The 17640-nt window shown below is 40.9% G+C and overlaps 2 protein-coding genes across 2 annotated transcripts; both read right to left on the bottom strand.

Moving 5' to 3' along the window:
• Positions 1–1345: 1345 nt before the first annotated feature.
• Positions 1346–3215, bottom strand: il19l (interleukin 19 like). The gene is made up of 6 exons (XM_053410812.1): positions 3138–3215; positions 2503–2670; positions 2223–2285; positions 1906–2058; positions 1750–1812; positions 1346–1438 (listed from the first exon to the last, which is right to left on the bottom strand). Exons 1-6 carry the CDS (start codon positions 3213–3215, stop codon positions 1346–1348), a joined length of 618 nt encoding a protein of 205 aa, XP_053266787.1.
• Positions 3216–5418: 2203 nt separating this feature from the next.
• On the bottom strand, positions 5419–12955 carry prelp (proline/arginine-rich end leucine-rich repeat protein). Its single transcript, XM_053438207.1, has 7 exons — positions 12789–12955; positions 8763–9198; positions 8493–8678; positions 8235–8392; positions 7243–7439; positions 6351–6426; positions 5419–6198 (listed from the first exon to the last, which is right to left on the bottom strand). The coding sequence occupies exons 2-7, from the start codon at positions 9192–9194 to the stop codon at positions 6108–6110; spliced, it is 1140 nt and encodes a 379-aa protein (XP_053294182.1). The 5' UTR covers positions 9195–9198; positions 12789–12955; the 3' UTR covers positions 5419–6107.
• Positions 12956–17640: the final 4685 nt, after the last annotated feature.

Raw genomic sequence — 17640 nt, 5'->3', positions numbered from 1 at the left:
ATGGATGACATATCTCCACATCCTCCCACTATCCAGAAATTAAGCAATGTTTGGTTACTTGAAGCATGAGTTTGTGTGATGAGTCACCTAGTCACACCTTCTTAGCCGATAAGCTATATTTTGTTTTCCATTCGAAGTCTTTAGCAACTAGAGGTACATTTCACCAGCAAGAACCCTGGCACAAAGATATGTGCTTTCAAGGTTTGAATGGAAGTTGATACATTGGATGTTGAGGAGAAATGAATGGACGTTGAGTGAAGAGGTTGAGGTGAAGATGTAGTGGTTCCGTCTCAGGTATCATTCTGCCCAAACTTATAACAGCCCCCCCCCCCCAACCAAAACCAAACGGAAAAGAAGGGGATGAGGGATGGAGGGAAGGAGGGAAGAGAGGATGAATAGGGAGGTGGGTATGGGTAGGGATGAAGGAAGGAGGATGAAGGGATGTGGGTAAGGATGAAGTGATGAGGAAAGAAGGATGAAGAAATGAGCATGAAGGGATACGAGAAGGAGGATGAAGGGATGAGGGTAGGGAAGTAGGTTGAAGGGGTGCGGATGAAGGGATGACTGTAGGGATGAGGGAAGGAGGAAGGAGGGGATGAGGTTAGGGATGTGGGAAGAAGGATGAAGGGTCTGGTGATCAGCCTTCCCCTCTGCCGGGGTGTGATCGGTCCAGTGACCCATCGCTCAACTCTTTCTCTTTCTGTTACACTCAGAGGGTTTGAACCTGGACGGTGCTTTTAGAGGGGCATGGAAGTCAAGTGACAAGAGTGAGTGACAACTAGTCACTTGTTTTCCTGAAAGGCAAAGCACTTTTTTGAATTCTAACAAAAAGAGAAACCATTATATGTAGTCACAGGTTACTTGGAAAGATGGTGGCGCAAGTAGTATGAGCCACATAGAGATGATAACAGATACTGTGACTGACACTGATACTGCTACAGTTATTCTCTGTTGGCTCAAAACCCTGTGTTTTCATTCACCCCCAGATGTCCACACAGAACAACTTTTTGTGATGAAAACCAAAAACAGAATAAAAGAGAGATATTTTTTATTAATGTTGAAATTAAAGCATTATCAAAAATATGTTTTTACAGTAGAAGCAAATACATTATATGGTGAAATCTTTGTGATTTTTAATAAATATGAATACTTAAACATTTCTGTCTAGCTCCCTATAAATAATACAGCCCGCATGGCATCGGAAATAAAATAGAAACACATATTTAAAATACAAAATAGAGGCACAGATGTGAAGTTTCAGTTTTGGGGGCAGCTCGGGGATTCACTCTCATCAGGAGTTTGTGTCTCATCAGGAGTTTGTGTCTCGTCACGAGTTTGTGTCTCATCATGAGTGTGCATTCTGGCTCAGGCGCTCCAGCCACTCCAGCACAGTGTCCAGCTCTCCCATGGCCTTCTGGGCTCCCTCGTTCGCCTGGAGCTGCTCCGAGAGAATCGGGGAGAAAACGAGTAGAGTTGGTTGAAACAATTCCATATACTTTAAGAAAAATATAATAAATGGCAGTTCTCTTAGGACCCTTAACTCAAATATGATATTATATGATGTTATAAGATATTATGTATATTGCATTATATTATATTATACATTTTTAGATTATAACCGATGCAATTTAGATTTACAGCTGCTGAAAAGCAGCTTAATTTCTCTACACGCACATACATGTAGAGCTTGCACTCTAGCACCCTCTGCAGTCCACTGTTTATTACTGAGTTATTTCAGACACTACATACCTTGATAAACTCAGCATGGAGGGAGTCGATTGTTCTCTGGGTTGCTTCCTCACAGTGGCAGTGCTGAAAAGAGCAGAGCACATTTATTACCTTAATTAATGTCAACTTATTAAAATTATAAAAAAATCTGGCTTTATTATTGAGCAAGTAACTTACACATTTATGTATATCTTTTCTGATGATGACGAAAGCGTTGGCCAGAGTGCTGGAGCTGCGCCGATGCTGTGGATGTGAGGACGCGTAGTTGCTGAACACTCGCTCAACGTAGAAACGCAGCAGAAGATGCAGGAAGCAGCACTTCTGTCCCTCCTGATAAAGACATACACATACATCAGTACTCATATAGCACACTCAAATACTGTTTATATAGCTCCGAGCTGTCTGTGTCTTAGAAATATGAATAGTGTGATACAAAGGTAAGGATGGAAAACACATAACCATCACTCACTGATATAAACAAGACAAAGACTCACCGGGACATTTTTGATCAATGATCTGTCCAGAAGCTTTACTCCAATCTCATTGTCTCCTGCTAACTGAAAATAAAAACATAATAGATGTCATTAGTGAAGTTCCTGCAAATATTCCACTCTCGAAAGAGTCCGCTAACATGTGTGACTCGTTTCAATGATGCTTTTAGCGTGTTTGTGTGTAAATGATGCAAGGAGCAGCTGTTTCTGTAGCTTTAAACGTTTGTTTTAAATTAGGAACTTTGAGTGAGTGTGTGTTTGAGAGAGAGACACTTAAACTCACCACATCTGATCGTATGGCAGAGTAATATTTCCGCAGTTCGTGTGTGTGGATGTCGACAGAGCAGCTGCCCACATGGAGGTGTCGGCTCTCCACAGGTTCCCTCACACAGCTGAGCAGGAGGAGCAGGCAGAGAGAGCAGCTGAGCAGCATCTCCATCACTATGGTTACCTGGAGGCAAAAGAAGTGTGGAAATATGTTATTCACAGTCATTTATTATGTGTGTCTAAGATTAGAGATGTCCGACATCTGAGAATTAGTTTAATTATGAATTATTCTAACAAAGAATAGGAAAAAATAACATTAGAATATCCCAGAGATCCTAGAGTGACACCATAGTTGCAGTGTTGTCTGGTAGACATTCCCAAAACCACAAATAGTCAAATCGTAATGGTTGACAAAATATACGATATAGACCAAACCATCAAATCCATAAACCTAAGAAGCAGATATCCGTAAATGTATTTCTTAAAAACTACATAAACAAAATCAAAGATGATAAACTGATTTTTCAGCACAGTAGTTAATCCATGTAACAAATCAATGTACAATTGAAGCTTAGGACAAACACTGTCTCTTCATCACTATGTTAAGAGAATCTAAGAGGCGAGCAGGTGGCTCTCTCAATGCTCAGGTACCATCCCACCTGGGAACTCACCTGTGTGTGTGTTGCTGAGAGGAAGAGTCCTGGGGAAGATGTGTCTCTGTGTCTCCATGCTGTCGCCTCTTATAGTGGAACCAGGGGGATTTTGGTGTTGCACCTCTTCACACAGTCACATACATGCACTTGCACACGTACATGTGCACAAATTGGTTTACAGGAGGAGGAAGTGTCTTGCAGGTAAAGGAAATGCCAGCTGATGTCTCACCTGAACGGAAAAACAAAGGAAAAGGAGTGATCAAAGAGTTCCTCTTTCCTGACCTCCACTGTCACTTATGAGATGTGTAATAATAGAGTGACTCATTCATTAGAGTGTCGTCATTACCCTGCAATCGTTAATTTATTCAGCAGAGAGTTCCTCTTACAAAGTCCTAAATCATTTGGCTAATGAGCCTGTAAAAGGTGTTGATATCTCCTTTTTCTATGTTTTGCACCGATATCAGTTTTGTCTTGTGTTTAACTTCTAACGTCTGCTCCTGAATGTGTAATAACTGGTCAGGTGCATTGCTTGAAGCCCGATCTACACACTGTGAGACACGGGAGTTGTCATTTCCCTCCAGGAGCACTCTCTCTGGAAGTGACTTCACTTCTGTTTGACAAGTCCTTATCGTAAACTCCGGCCAGACCTGCTCACCTGCTTGTCAGGCCAGCATATGTTTGGATGACTGCTTAAAAATTCACTCACAGTTGGAAGAATAACGAGCAGGGAAAGGAAACAGGTATAACCCCTGTTCAAGGAATCCTATGATGCTGCGCCACCAGTAACAACATATATGTAAAAAGAGAAGTGCAAAATTTCCAAGTTTATTTCTACAAAGTGCATCCGGCAGTTAAAAACAGCTGGCAGCCCTTCCTATCTCAGGAATGCCTGTGTCTAACCAGTAGAGGTCATCACAGAGCTTTTTAAACATACTTCTAATCGCTCACAGTCTCTGATTCTGTTGCTGCAGCATCTAGTAGTTTATCATATCTGTGCTCATGTCATACACAAACACACAAACGCTACATTTTTATTTGATGGATGTGGAGTCAATGATTTGCAACCTTTTTAACCATATAGTGATGTTACCTTCATGTTTCCTCAAATGAACAATAAATGAACAGCTGTTTTTCTTCTGTCTTATATGTTTTGTAATCATCTCCCAACTCCTTAGACTTAGCTTGTCACGATTGAAGGGATCCTGACTGTTGAGTTTGGAACCATTGATTCAAGATTCAAGATTCAAGATTTTGTATTTTCAAATGCACAACAATAACATTAAGCAGTCGCTGGCAGTGAAATGCTTGAGTCTCAGTCTCTCTTCTAGCAATGCTCAAGTAATTACAACCTATAAAATAAAATTAAAATAGAAATAGTATAAAATAGAATAAAATAGAATATCAAAATTTAAAATAGAAAATAAAGGATATATGTCTAAATATATATATAAACAGCTGAGGAGGAAATAAAACAACAATAGTGCAAATATGCAAATATGTCACGGAGAGGAGTTTAAAAGTCTTATGGCCTGGGGGATGAATCTGTCTCTGAGCCTGGTGGTGCGGGCCCGGATGCTGCGGTACCGTCGGCCAGACGGCAGCAGGCAAAAATGTTTATGGCTCGGGTGAAAGGGGTCTTTAATAATCCGGCTGCTCTTCTTCCTGCACCGCTGGGTGTAGAGGTCCTCTATGGATGGTAGCGCTGTCCTGGTGATGTGCTGGGCAGCCTTCACCACCCTCTGTAAAGCCTTACGGTTCAGGGCGGTGCAGCTGCCATACCAGGCGGTGATGCAGCCAGTCAGGATGCTCTCTATGGTGCACCTGTAGAAGTTGCAGAATCCTGGAGTCCTTGGGTTTTTGGTGTTTTCAAAACTCAGTTTTGCATTTGGTATAAAATCTTTAGGACTTACAAACCCACTGAATTAATCAGATTTTCTCCTGAAACATTTTTAAGGGATGATGTTTTAGAAATTATTTGTTATTTTTACTGATTCTCTGCTGATGTGTTTACATCCATGTCAACTGTTGATCAGTGCAATAGCTTGATAGCAGCAACAAAAATGTGTATGTTGTCTTGCTTTTGCTTTAATTGCTCTGAGTACAACAAGTGGTCAAACACTCCACACGGAACCTTCAAGCAAAACCCTCTAAAACCAAATTTGTCTCACCTCATTCTTTGATTCTTATTCCCTCCAGAATAATGGCGGTTTATTCCTGTCCATTGACGCAGCGATACCATTTGATCGTGGGTGGTAAGAAAGTAATCACATTTCTTTGAAATGAATGAAAAAGTTTTATTTTCCATTATTTTTACAAAGCTTCTTTATACAGAAGAATAATATACAGAGGACTAAGAATAAAAAGAATAGACATACATTTTTACATGGAGTACCTTGAAAATCACAGGCACATTTGGGACAGTTTCAACTACATGGTAGTTACGTTTTTTAACGGGTTCTTCTGACATCCACCGCTGGTCTGTTGGTTCTTAATCGGGGCAGCTGCTCTAATTGCATCTGCAAGCGAACATAATGCCCTCCCTCCGTATGTGTTGTGTCTGTCGATGTACCTGCCTTTTCAGGCTTTTACTCAATCTAGTTTTTTATAAACAAAAAAGGATGGAATAACTGTGACTTCTACAAGAACCTACAACCCTCAATGTCCACATGTCCACTGTGCCCAGATGCTGAGGCCATTGTTCTGGATGCGACAACAATGAAACACTTAAAGTTTTACAGTTTTTTTCATTCATCTGGTATCCATTGTTTAGTAACTCGTTTCCACGGGATGCACAGGTGGATATACCTCAGGCTTCACTGAGCAGGATTTTCCTTGATTTCAATTTGTGCACTATGACTCTTTGAGTGAGCGTGTGTGTGTGCGTAGGTGTGTGCGTGTGTGTGTGTCTGTGATTTATGTGTGTACACTTGCAAGTGTGTGGTTTATGTATGTTGGTGTCCCCCCAGGCCTAAATGACAATTGAGAAGAGGTGTCTGAAGCACATAATGACATCCAGGGGTAACGGGGGGCTCAGGTGATTTCCATCCAGACGCAGGTACCTGAGGCAACAGCACAGGTTATTAACATGCCAATATGATGACTCGTGATTTAAAAAAACTTTTAGTTAATGAGCTTCTTTGTTACAGATTACGCATCACTTCCTATTTAATCTGTTTTATTAATAGCCAATATGTGCTTTCCTGTGACGTACCTTAGTTTGGGCCCATGGTTGTGATCAATGACCTCGCCCTGCAGTCCGTTAGGGCAGATCAAAGTGCCGTTGATGCCTGTGAGGAAAACACACACAGTCTGAATGTCAAGACTTCAAATGTTGTTTCTCTTCAAACAAGCAAAAAGGTATTTTTCACTCTGTTTTGGTCTCCACTCACTCCTGGAGGAAATAGCTGCTTTGCTAATTTGTTAAATTTACAATTTCATAGCTGCTTACTTTATCTGAGCAGTGAGCCTGAACCAAACAACCCGTTTACTAATCCAAAATAAGATGAAAATATTTTTTGTGATGCAAAATTTGGTGCAACAACGTCTTTACATTACATAGAGATTCAAGATTCGGGTTAAACTTAGACTGAACCACTTAAATGCACTTGGTTATTGAGGTTTATGGGACACTAAGTCAAATAACTCCTTATAAACAATTCCAGATGTAAAAACATGTGTGAACGGATTTTCAGTTTAGGAGGTCTGGTACACAGCAGAGCTTTATGTACATTAAATACTGTTTGTGTAAGACTGTGATCTATTAACATCTCAGTTACTCTCCTGTTTGATTTATTTTACCTTTCATCAAGGGGAGGGAATCCAAGCTATGACTGTTGGCTGGAAAAATAAATACATGAGCTGAAAGATGCTAAAACGCTCCTCAGAGCTCAGGGGAAGAGTCAGGCAGTAATTCTCTGCAGGGTCGTTACTATGATCTTCTCGCATCGCAAATCATCATTGGAACCATTGTTGACATAGAATTATTGACTTGTGAAGCTTTACATGTCTTTTAAAGATCAGTGTTGTTCTCATGTCTCAACTTATCGTGACATGGATATATTTCCACAAACTCCCACATATTCTGAGGATGCAGTCGGACTTACTCTCGATGCTGTTGTGGTTGAGATGCAGGTGCTCCAGGTGACTGTTGATGAGTGGAACAGAAGAGAGCTGGTTGTGGGACAGCTGCAGGTCCAGCAGGGAGGAGACGTTGAACACAGCCTTGGGAATTCCTTTATCACTGAGCTGGTTGTAGTTCAGCCTCACAAACGCCAGGTGAGTGAAGCCTTTGAAGTAATCTCTGAAGGAAAGAACAGTAGACAGAAAGAGTTGTGAGATTTAAAGCAACACAATGTTAACGATGCTCTCGGGTGCTCTTAGTATCCCCCTACATTTGTATTATTGTTATCGATACAAGTTGTGGCTTGATCCTCTCAATGGACAGTGGTACACAAATACATTTGTTAGGAAGCTGACGGAAAAGAAAACGATAACATCAGAAGCCAAAGCACAACGTTGACGGACAAGGTTGATTATTGTTATAGGATTTCTCATAAATATGATGCATATTTTTTATTGTTGTGACATTTTTTATGAACCTAACATTAAAAAAACAATGAAAAACATCTGAGGGGAGATGCATACACTGTGAGCATTGCTACTTAATATAGACAAAATGCACTATATTTGTCGCACAAGAGTTTGGGAATGATCTTATTTTTTTACACAAAATATTGGGCCGTTGCTTCATTGTAGAGCCGTGTCCAGCCCTCTTTATCCCAGTCAGACTGACCAGCGGCAGCACCAGGACAATAACCGCCCCTCTCAGTGGCCCATTAAAACATCCATAAAAGTTTTATGGATGGCAAGTTGTGTGTGATATTCCCCAAAGCATGTTGCCAGGGCTCCTCCCTGGTACACCGGAGTTATACATGCAATCCGGGTGCGCTGTGGCAATGACAGTGTCGCCATTTTCTTTATAAGTTTGTGTACTATCAAAATGACTTAAAAGCCACAACACATACTATAATATATGCAGTGTGTGTTTGTATGAGTTTTCATAAGCTTTGTGAAAATGTTCGCAGTGCATACTTGCCTTGGGATGTCATCGATACGGTTCCTGTCGAGGAAAAGCTGAATGAGGCCACTGGGTACGCCATCAGGCATCTTCTTCAGGATGTTGTTGGCAAGATTGAGCTGCATGAGGCTCTTCAGGTCCTTGAACGTGTTCTTTCCCAGGCCACTATCACTCAACTTGGGAGAAAAATATCAGTTACACACTAATATTTCCTCTGGAGATGCCGGTGGTTGTCGCTACTTACAGCTGAACGTCAAAGTAGTAATAGAGGTTTACCTGGTTGTGGTACAAGTCGAGGAGGGTCAGGTTCCCCATCTTGCTGAAGGCACCACTTGGTATCTTTGAAATGCGATTCTTACTGAGGCGGAGTTGCTCTAGACTGGCTGGGAGGCCTGCTGGCACTTCTTTTAGCTGGTTCCGGTTCACATAGAGATAGAGCAGTGCCGGGATCTTCTCAAATACCTGCATGAGAGATACATAAAGAATTTCTAGATGATGATTTGTTATTTTGAAATCCTAAATATGAATCGTGAAAACTCTCCTGACCTGTTTGTCTATGCGATGAATGCGATTGTTTGCCAAGTTGACCCAGCGGATCTCTGTGGCGTTGACGAATGACTCTGCCGTCACCTCCGAGATGTAGTTATTCTGCAAATACAAGTAGTGGCTTCTGGATGGGATGAGAGGGATCACGCGGATGTTCCGGTTCTCACAGTTGAGAGAATTTGGGTAGCTTGGGGAGCATGAACACTCTCGGGGACAGTCAGGATAAGATGAGGGTGGGCCCAGGATAGGTGGGGGGAAATCTGTGGGCTCCTGGGGCTCTGGCTCTGCCGGTACAGCAGGCTTGAGGACCGAAGGTTTCCTGCTGATGGCTGGACGCCTGGTGGGCTTCCTTGGCCGAGGTCTCTGGGTGAACACTGCCCCAATTAGGAGGAACAGAGCCAATGCAGAGAAAAGTCCCGTGCCGGCCTTCATCGTCCTACAACAGAGCACAAAACAGAGGTAGTTCATGTCAGACTGTATGAACTACTCCAAGTCACGACACACAGCCTGTCACTTTGGATCTGCTGGTTAACCAATACTATTTGACAACTTAAACAAATTGGTCGTTTTCGGTCTCTCGCTCTATGTGGGAGCTCGTATCCAGTACAGACTAATATGTACATTTGATTAGGAGGCGTTTAGAGGTTCAGTGCAGACCAAGACAAATGACTCTGTTCAGTTCACACTGACAACTTCAGTACACAGCTGTTTGTATTTTGTATGGTTCCAATTCTGGGAAAGGGCCGGGAAATATTTTTGGGATTTGCTGCTAAAAATATTCCCGAGCTCTGCTGTGTTTCGTTCAATTTGTGATGAGCTAAAGAATTTTCAGGGCCGAACTGGCTGAAACTGTAGTATCAAGTCAAACAAAAAGCAGGTGTGTTTTGCTTTTGAACCATGAAAATATTGATTGCAGGTTTGTAAATCTATGTGTTGACCCATCTGCACTTTTATTTTAACATCAAATACTGCTGTCTGATGATGCCCTTACAAAAGAATAGATACAGTTTTTCCAGCAATGACCTTAGGAAGTTAATTAAGATTTAAAGCCTAAGAGATTAGTCTGGTAATTAATTTAGAAGTACAAATGACACGTGAGTGAATAGATAATGATGAATAAATACAGTCTCAGATATTTGGTTTGTAGTTTGGTAATTTGAGCTAGATGGAGTGTTAGAGGGAAAGTCTGGGGTAGAGTGATTTGTCTTAGTCAGTGCAGGAGGGGCTGAGACTGATACAGGAAATTAGTACTTATGAGGCAGTGGAGGAAAAGTTTGGGGATAAAGGCTCTATTGTCAGCACTTGTCCAGAGGGAGAGCTGTGCAGGGGAAGACTGCAGGTCTGCAAGGTACAAGCTCTTTGACTGAGGAGAGGCCCAAAGGAAACTGGAAAAAATCCCAACAAGACCGAAGGATCTTTATTTTAAAACATAACTCTTTATTATAAGTTTGCAATCGTGTATACTTACGATTGCAAACGGGCACATGTTATTTTTATCCAGGAATATCTTGTCATTCTGACTTAGTGTTTCAGAGTTGTGGAAATAGGGAGTTTAGCATTTTTTACTTTGGCCAGGAGAGAATAGAAGGTTATTATGCACACACACACAATAGTATGTGTACTCACACACACACACACACACATACACACACACACACACACACACACACACACACACACACACACACAGCTCCAGATGTTTGCCTTATTATATCAAGACTCTTCCATATAAATACCAGATACATTCTTTTGATTTTCCTTTCAGCTCCTGTGCTGCTGCCATCTCTCAATCCCAGACTTTTTGTATCATCCAAAATAAATCGGTGTGTTTGTTTCTTTGTACCTCGTGAGCAAAAAACAATTGTAAACAGCCACCACACAGCTGTCAAAATGCATAATGATTGAGGCACACTAGATGTCGTGTGGCGTCACAAAGGCTCCAGTAGTTTCCAATCACTTTGCTCCATGTAAAAACAGCGTCTGGCCAGTTCGATAAACATTGCACATGAATCACGGGGCAGGAATGAAGCTGTGAGCCAGAAACTGTCCCGCCTGGAAAAACATATCTGAACTTTTCTCTGACAGTGATCCCTGGCACTGCCCTTCCTTTTCCCTCTCAGCCACTTAGAACCTCCCAGCCCCTCGCTCAAAACCAGAACCAGCTCTCTCCTCCCAGCAGTCCAGCATGCAACTAAAGACTTACAGACAGAGAAGGCCACCTCACTGGTCTACTATTCGTGTCCCCAATAAGTAAATCAACATATCAGTGGGAGAACTGCTCTTGATTCTTGAGATTTCTGAGATTCTTTGGACTAAATCTCTGCAGGTCCGGTGTCACTTTGGCTCACACACCAGAGCAAACAGTCCAGCCTCTGTTGCTTTAGTTAGAGCAGATAATCATCATTAGCTAGTTTTGTCCAGTTGTCATGAAACCATTATAACTATATTTTAACATCTCTAGTTCCAATACTCAGTTTCCATGAGACCTGGACCATCTCCTGATGCTGCTCCTCAATGGACCCTATGGTGGAATTGTTTTTTCAGCAGCTGTATCCAAGTTCAACATTTCATTTGGAACCTCGTCTGCGGAACAGTTTAGATTAGATTTTAGATGATCTTAAATGGAAATCTCACATTTTTTGACTAAAGTTAAAGACCATGGTTCAAAATTGCCTTGAAATTTAAATTATATTTAATTTCTTGTCATTACAATTGTTTTCATCGCAGCTTCTTTACATCAAAGACCAAAAATATCATAATTAAAGATTTTTTTTAATGACTGCTGTTTTTTTTAACAAGCCCTTTTTAAGTGCTGTCAAATATGTTATTATCTCTGATGTCAATTGTCCATATCGCAACTGTTCTTTATGTTCCTTTCTATCAGGAGATGAAGATTATTCCTCTTGAGAAGCAGCCAGTGAAACAAAGCTCTCTGTCGCCACTAACTCTTTGAAGATAAGCTCCTTCCAGTTTCTTCCAATTCTTGCAGAATTGCTTGAGTCATTCTTTAAACCAAAGATAATTACCAGAGTTTAAAAAAAGAATGAATAAGAGTAAGGTCAAGCACCACGGAGCTTAGACATTGTGACTCAATATTTCTGTCAACAATTACAGTGTGTTCTACATGTTATGGCTCATAAACAACAGGGATGTAGTGTATTTTATGTCAGTTCTGCAATGCACCAGTGATAGATGTACAGTATGTGTCCTCCTATCGGAAAAATCCTCACCAGAAGATACTTCTGGTGCCAAAACATTTCCTAATGTGGGTGTGGCAGTGGCGCAGGCCGTGCAGCTGTAGACTGGATCTACAGCTGGGTGTGCACTGAGAGGGTTATAAGGTGCTCTGAGAAAAATGGTGAATTAAGAGAAATATAATTATTATAATCCAAATGAACTTGAGAGAGATGGAAAAGAAAACACAGAGCTCTGCACCGTCAGGCTCCTGCAGACGTCTGGTCTCCTGCCTGACTGGAAACTGTCATCACTGCTTCTTTGTCCTCATCATCAGCCAGTTTAAACTAGACTCATGCACACTACACTGAGTCTAGCACTTTAAATGTTTAACACACTGAAAATACAGTTAATCAGTGTGTACCTGTGGTTTAAAAAAAAAAAATTCTAAAAATGAAGATCCTTCTGCAGCAGCCAAAGTATGACATTTTTTTTTTAACCAGAGCCTACTGTCTCTTCATATTTCAATTACCCTGCAGCAGCAACTCTCCTCACTCACTGATGGGAAACGTGCAGTGGAGAAAAATGTAAGAATCCTAGTGCGCAGCAGCTCCTCTGAGGACAGAGTACCACTTTGTAAGGCACAGGGTTTCTATAGAAACAAACCACCTGTGCCAGGATTCTACCTCAGTCCAAAAGACACACACACACACGCACACTCACACACACATACACACACAAACACACACACACATTACTCTTTCTGCTTCTTTTTGTTTCCCACACAAACACATTCTAGATTCTCATTTTATTGTCTGTTTTTCATCAAAAACCATTAATAAAGTTTCTTACCTGCCTCTGGTACCTGCCCTGCTTTGTAAAGTCACAAGTTTTGAGTCTTTTCGTCTCTCTGCCTCTCTCACTCTTGTCCTAGCCCTCTCTCTCTCTCCCTCCCTCTCTCTCTCTTCCTCTGTTTCTCTCCGTTACTAACCCTACCCTCCCTCTCTCTCTCTCTCTCTCTCATTTGGTGGACAAGGCAGCCTGTTGGGTTTGTTCCCTCTGAAGGTCACAGTGTTTCTTTCTCCCCCTCTGCTCGGCTCAGGGCCAGAGAGATTTAATCTTAACTCCTTCTGGAAGCCCGCAGCCTCTTTCATGTGTTCACTCTGTGTCTGTTATGTTGTGCTCTCACAGCAGAGCACGAGCATGTGAGGGTTCGCCTCCAAAACATCAAAAAACAAGTGTGCATGCAGGTTTGTTTGCATATTTGTATGTATGCAGAAACATGTCAGGATCCTGTGAGAAATACTGGGAACGCTGGACCTCTCCGGAGGAAAGCACAGCTGTAATTGCATCTCTCATTTGTCTCCCACCCACTCGCTATTGTTTAGATGACTGCACACAGATCCAGTCATGTGTTTTTCATTAGCATCCTTTCTCCGACGACTACATGGCATCTTTCCTGTGTCAGGGAAATGTCCAGGAGGTTTTTTTTCTCCAGCATCAGTAAACTTCAGAAAGTGGGGCTGTGTAGGACTCTTATTAACACAGTGTAAATGTGTGTGTGTGCGCTTGTGTGTGTGTGTGTGTGTGTGTGTGTGTCCCTGGGGTTTAGGTGATGGACATGTGTTTGCTGGCTTGCATTCTTGCAGAGTGAGCAGCAGCAGAAAGATAATGAGGCGAACACATGTTGGGCAAAGTCTCAAACACACGTGTACGTATGTGGGGCTCCTTCATTCTCCTTCATGTTCTTTCTCTTTCCACTTTTCTACTGTCTCCTATTCTATTCTTGGTTTGGAAGACTGAGCTCAGCTGCATCAAATAACTGGTCTTAACTAAGACAAGAACAAATACTTCAACAAAGAGGACAGAGAGAAAAAATCATGAATATGTAACCGATACGTGTTGCTGTTTCTCCCTCATCTTCTCTGCTCCCATTTAAGAGAGGCTGCAATGACACCATTCAATGACTCAGTTCCTGCAGCAACCTAATTTCTCTGTAAAAAGTTTTTTCCGCACAAGATGACATCATTGGAAATAAAGTGCCCATTAACTTCAATGCTGCACATATCATGTCCAGAATGTAATGTCAACAGAAAAGAATCAGACCAAGACATTTAAAACGTTTTGAATTAGATTAACTGCAACTTAAAGCAATTCCCTGAATGAGGTGGTCTGCCACAAAAGGCTGTGACAGGCTCAGTCTGTGGCTGCAGTGCTGTTTCTCCAGAGGTGGCAGACAAATAGTGTAACACTTAAAGAACAGGGGAGGCCTGTCAGCAGCAGAGTCTGTGTCACATCATTTTCAGTTTTATTATTATTAGTTTTATTATTTTGATTGATCTCTTGTGGAATTGTTGCAGTGGCTGCTCAAATTGTATCATAAAAATACCAATTATAAAGCATTAATAGGTCACAGTGTCCAATATGCATCTGTAATATTTATTGTGAAAATTACACATGTATAGGCCTCCGTAGACAATATGTGGAACATTGTACCCCTACGTCCACTCCTTATACATACATACAATAAACTTCAAACAAAATAACATACATTTCTGTATGTTATTGTGTTTGAAGTTTATTGGTTTAAATTCATTGAAAAACATGCTGAGATATATGTTTAGTTTAATTTCTGTAGGCGTTCCATATATGTACAACATTAACTGGAGGAATAAACAGAAATCCAAAAGCGCACAATGCTGAGTCATGTAATGTAACACATCTTTTGAGACACAATTAAAAACTTTAAAAAACTTACCTGTTTAGATTGACCTTTCCTAGTGGTTATTTTTTCTATTGATATTATTATTATTATTCTTATATAATTACTTATACTAATAAAGAACTTTAATGACATTTTTAGGACTTTTTAATGCTAATTTATTAGACAACTGAGTCCAATACATAGTGAAAACATCATAATATGCCAGGTCAGGAGAATTTGACATTGAGTTGAACTTGACATCAGAGCCGATAGTCAAGACAACCAAAATGTCAAACAACGTAGACACCAATAAATCAAACACAGCAGTATAAGGAATTGAATTGAGTAGATTGTCATGTTTTGAATATCGGCTGATGAAATAGTCTCCAAGGCCTCATATGACTTGGGGCCTCTCCATGGGACACAGCTTGTCACAGGCCATCGTCTCATGGCTCTACTTAGATACTCAGTCATCCCAGGAACAACAAAATTACACATATTATATTTTTCCTTTTTTGTCCATCAGAGCTTCAGTAACTAAGCTTTGAGTTTAACACAGTGTGGTTTGGCTTCACACTGAGTCACATGTCGTGTGGAATGTAACTGCTCAGCCTGCTGCTGATCCACAGGGTCTGGACAGAGATGCGTGAATGTCAGTGCTCTGGATTTCAGGGCTGAATTCAACCTATTGATTCAAGAAGAGATATTTATAAGGCAGAAAACCTGCGTAATACACTTGATGTGTATAATATGCGGAGGACTTTCCAAGAACGGCATGTTCTGTCATCTGCATAGTGATATGGTTGATTGAGCTGTTTAATTTGAAGGATGCGTGCATGATCTTCAGCCAGAACTGTTCCCAGAGGAAGCACAGCTACAGGAATTACTAATAATCTCCTCAACATTTACGACTTTCTAATCTGTTTCACCACAGCAACAGGATGACACAAGCTCCTGCAGCATGTATACATACATGTGTTCTGCAGGCCTCGCCCACTTTCTCATCGACAAAGTCAACTCCAAATCCTGGGGCTTTGGACGCCCTCCTTGCAAAAACACTAGCAGTTTTTCATTAAACCAATTGTCTACAGAATACGTATTGTCCCTACCCTGTTCATTTTCAAACTTTTTTATAAATTATTTACAATTATTTTCTCGTAAATCACTTTTTGATTTCAAGAAATGTTTTACGGCTGTATTACACATATACAACAGCTTTGTTATTCCGTCAAACATTGCAGGATGTTTATGGGAACATGACAGACACTTTTCTGCTTCTTTAATCTGCCAAAAATGAAGTGTGCAGTTTTTTTCAGTTGCTGTGATTGTTGCTGTAAGCTACACACCTAGAACCTGGCCAAGAATGTGCACGCCACCACAACAGGTAGCTGGAAGGACTTCTGTTTGTCTGTGAAGTCAAATGTGAAAGATCTCTGTCATTATACGCTGGCAAAATGAGTTTCTGTCCATCATTATAATTACTGTTCACCTTTTCATACTTTACCATATCAATGAAATTTAATTCTGTCATCATGTATTATGGATGCCAAAGGCGGCTGATGACTGTGAGACGCATCTCAGCATTAAATTGTACAAACATGCTATTAGCTGCAAAGTTCTTTCAGAGGTTAGTATATTGTTAAGCTGCAGACAGAAGCCACCTGGCCATTTCAAATCTTCTATAATGAAATTAATTCAAACACTTTCCAGCTCAGACAGGCTTCAGCTCATGCACTGCTGACTCACAATGATCTGACGCACTATTTGTTTTTACTTTCTATTTCTTATAAGAGGACTTAAAATGATAGACCTTTGTTATTTTACAGAATGGCTGAAGATATCTTTCTGTCTTTCTGTACTGTGATGTTTAGTGCACCTCTCAAACCACAACCACGATGAAGCGAGTCTATCCTGTGAACTGTGGACTGTCTGAAACATTTTCCCTGTCACCCAATAAAAACACCTAACACTTACACCAACTGAAACTGTTAATATCGTACACAGCAGTGCTCTCATAATACAGGGAGCAGCATATACATCTTGCTTCAACGAGATTAGTTGCAGTATTTTATATGAAGCCAACGCACACCTTTGTTTGTTTGTATCTGCATCACTTTCACTGGGATTGAGTTAACTGTTGACTGTTGCCACGCCTGTGAAATTTTCTTACACTAAACGTGTAATTTACTGTGATAACGGCGGCATGTTTACCTTTCAAAGATCTCAGTAATTGTTTTAAACAATGGGTTCTTGGTTTCAGCTGCAGACAGAAGGAGGCTTCTCAAGATTGCCGCCGGCAGAATTGTTCATCGTAATCTTGCAACAAACATTATGTAACCATGAGTTAAAAAGAAGTCAAGCCGACTTTTTAATGTTTCTGTCTGATATTCAAATTCACTAGATCTGGATTTTGAATCGCTCAGTACCAACATGTACACTTTGTCAGTGCCCTTAAGATGTCTGATTTTTCATCAAGATCCATGAATTGTTCACTGAGAAATCAATAAAATGCCGAATTTGCCCCAACTCCCCAAATTTCATAAAATATTAATTTTATTTCATGGAAATCAGTTGACTAGTTTTGGAATTATACTTCAAAGTAACAAACAAAAACATAACTTACTTGGTAGAGAAACCTTGTTAAAATGGGTCTTACATACCTACAGTATACAACACTGTGTAGGTAGGCTACGTCTCATTGCAGTTGTTAATCTGTGGCGATTGGACAATCACTGCTCAGGGGAGGGATTTATCAAACACTCAATTGACTGAGTTTAAATGGATCTCCGTAAAGCCCTTGACCTGGCCTCACATCATCCTTCTGTTTCAGGAGATGCTTAGATATAGGTAATATGCTGCATATTGTTTTACCGCATATAGTAATTTCGAGACTGTAAATGGATTCTTTCCCAACACGTGGCATGAGGCTGTATGTCGTACTGCTGGGGTACAGCAGAATGTGTGTGTCAGCTGCATGTGTTTCACATGTGAGCCTCTGCG

This window comes from Pleuronectes platessa, chromosome 2 (assembly GCF_947347685.1).
Source record: "Pleuronectes platessa chromosome 2, fPlePla1.1, whole genome shotgun sequence".
Taxonomy (NCBI): Eukaryota; Metazoa; Chordata; class Actinopteri; order Pleuronectiformes; family Pleuronectidae; genus Pleuronectes; species Pleuronectes platessa.
Note: the sequence above shows the minus strand (reverse complement) of the source record. Positions and strands in the feature narration are given on the sequence as shown.

Coding starts and splice junctions, on each gene's coding strand:
- il19l (XM_053410812.1), bottom strand. CDS start 3,215: ATGGAGACACAGAGACACATCTTCCCCAGGACTCTTCCTCTCAGCAAC. Junction 2,059..2,222: donor CATTGATCAAAAATGTCCCG/GTGAGTCTTTGT, acceptor TGTCTTTATCAG/GAGGGACAGAAGTGCTGCTT. Junction 1,813..1,905: donor GAAAAGATATACATAAATGT/GTAAGTTACTTG, acceptor TGCTCTTTTCAG/CACTGCCACTGTGAGGAAGC.
- prelp (XM_053438207.1), bottom strand. CDS start 9,194: ATGAAGGCCGGCACGGGACTTTTCTCTGCATTGGCTCTGTTCCTCCTA. Junction 6,427..7,242: donor CAACCACAACAGCATCGAGA/GTAAGTCCGACT, acceptor TTTTCCTCACAG/GCATCAACGGCACTTTGATC. Junction 6,199..6,350: donor AACCATGGGCCCAAACTAAG/GTACGTCACAGG, acceptor CTGTTGCCTCAG/GTACCTGCGTCTGGATGGAA.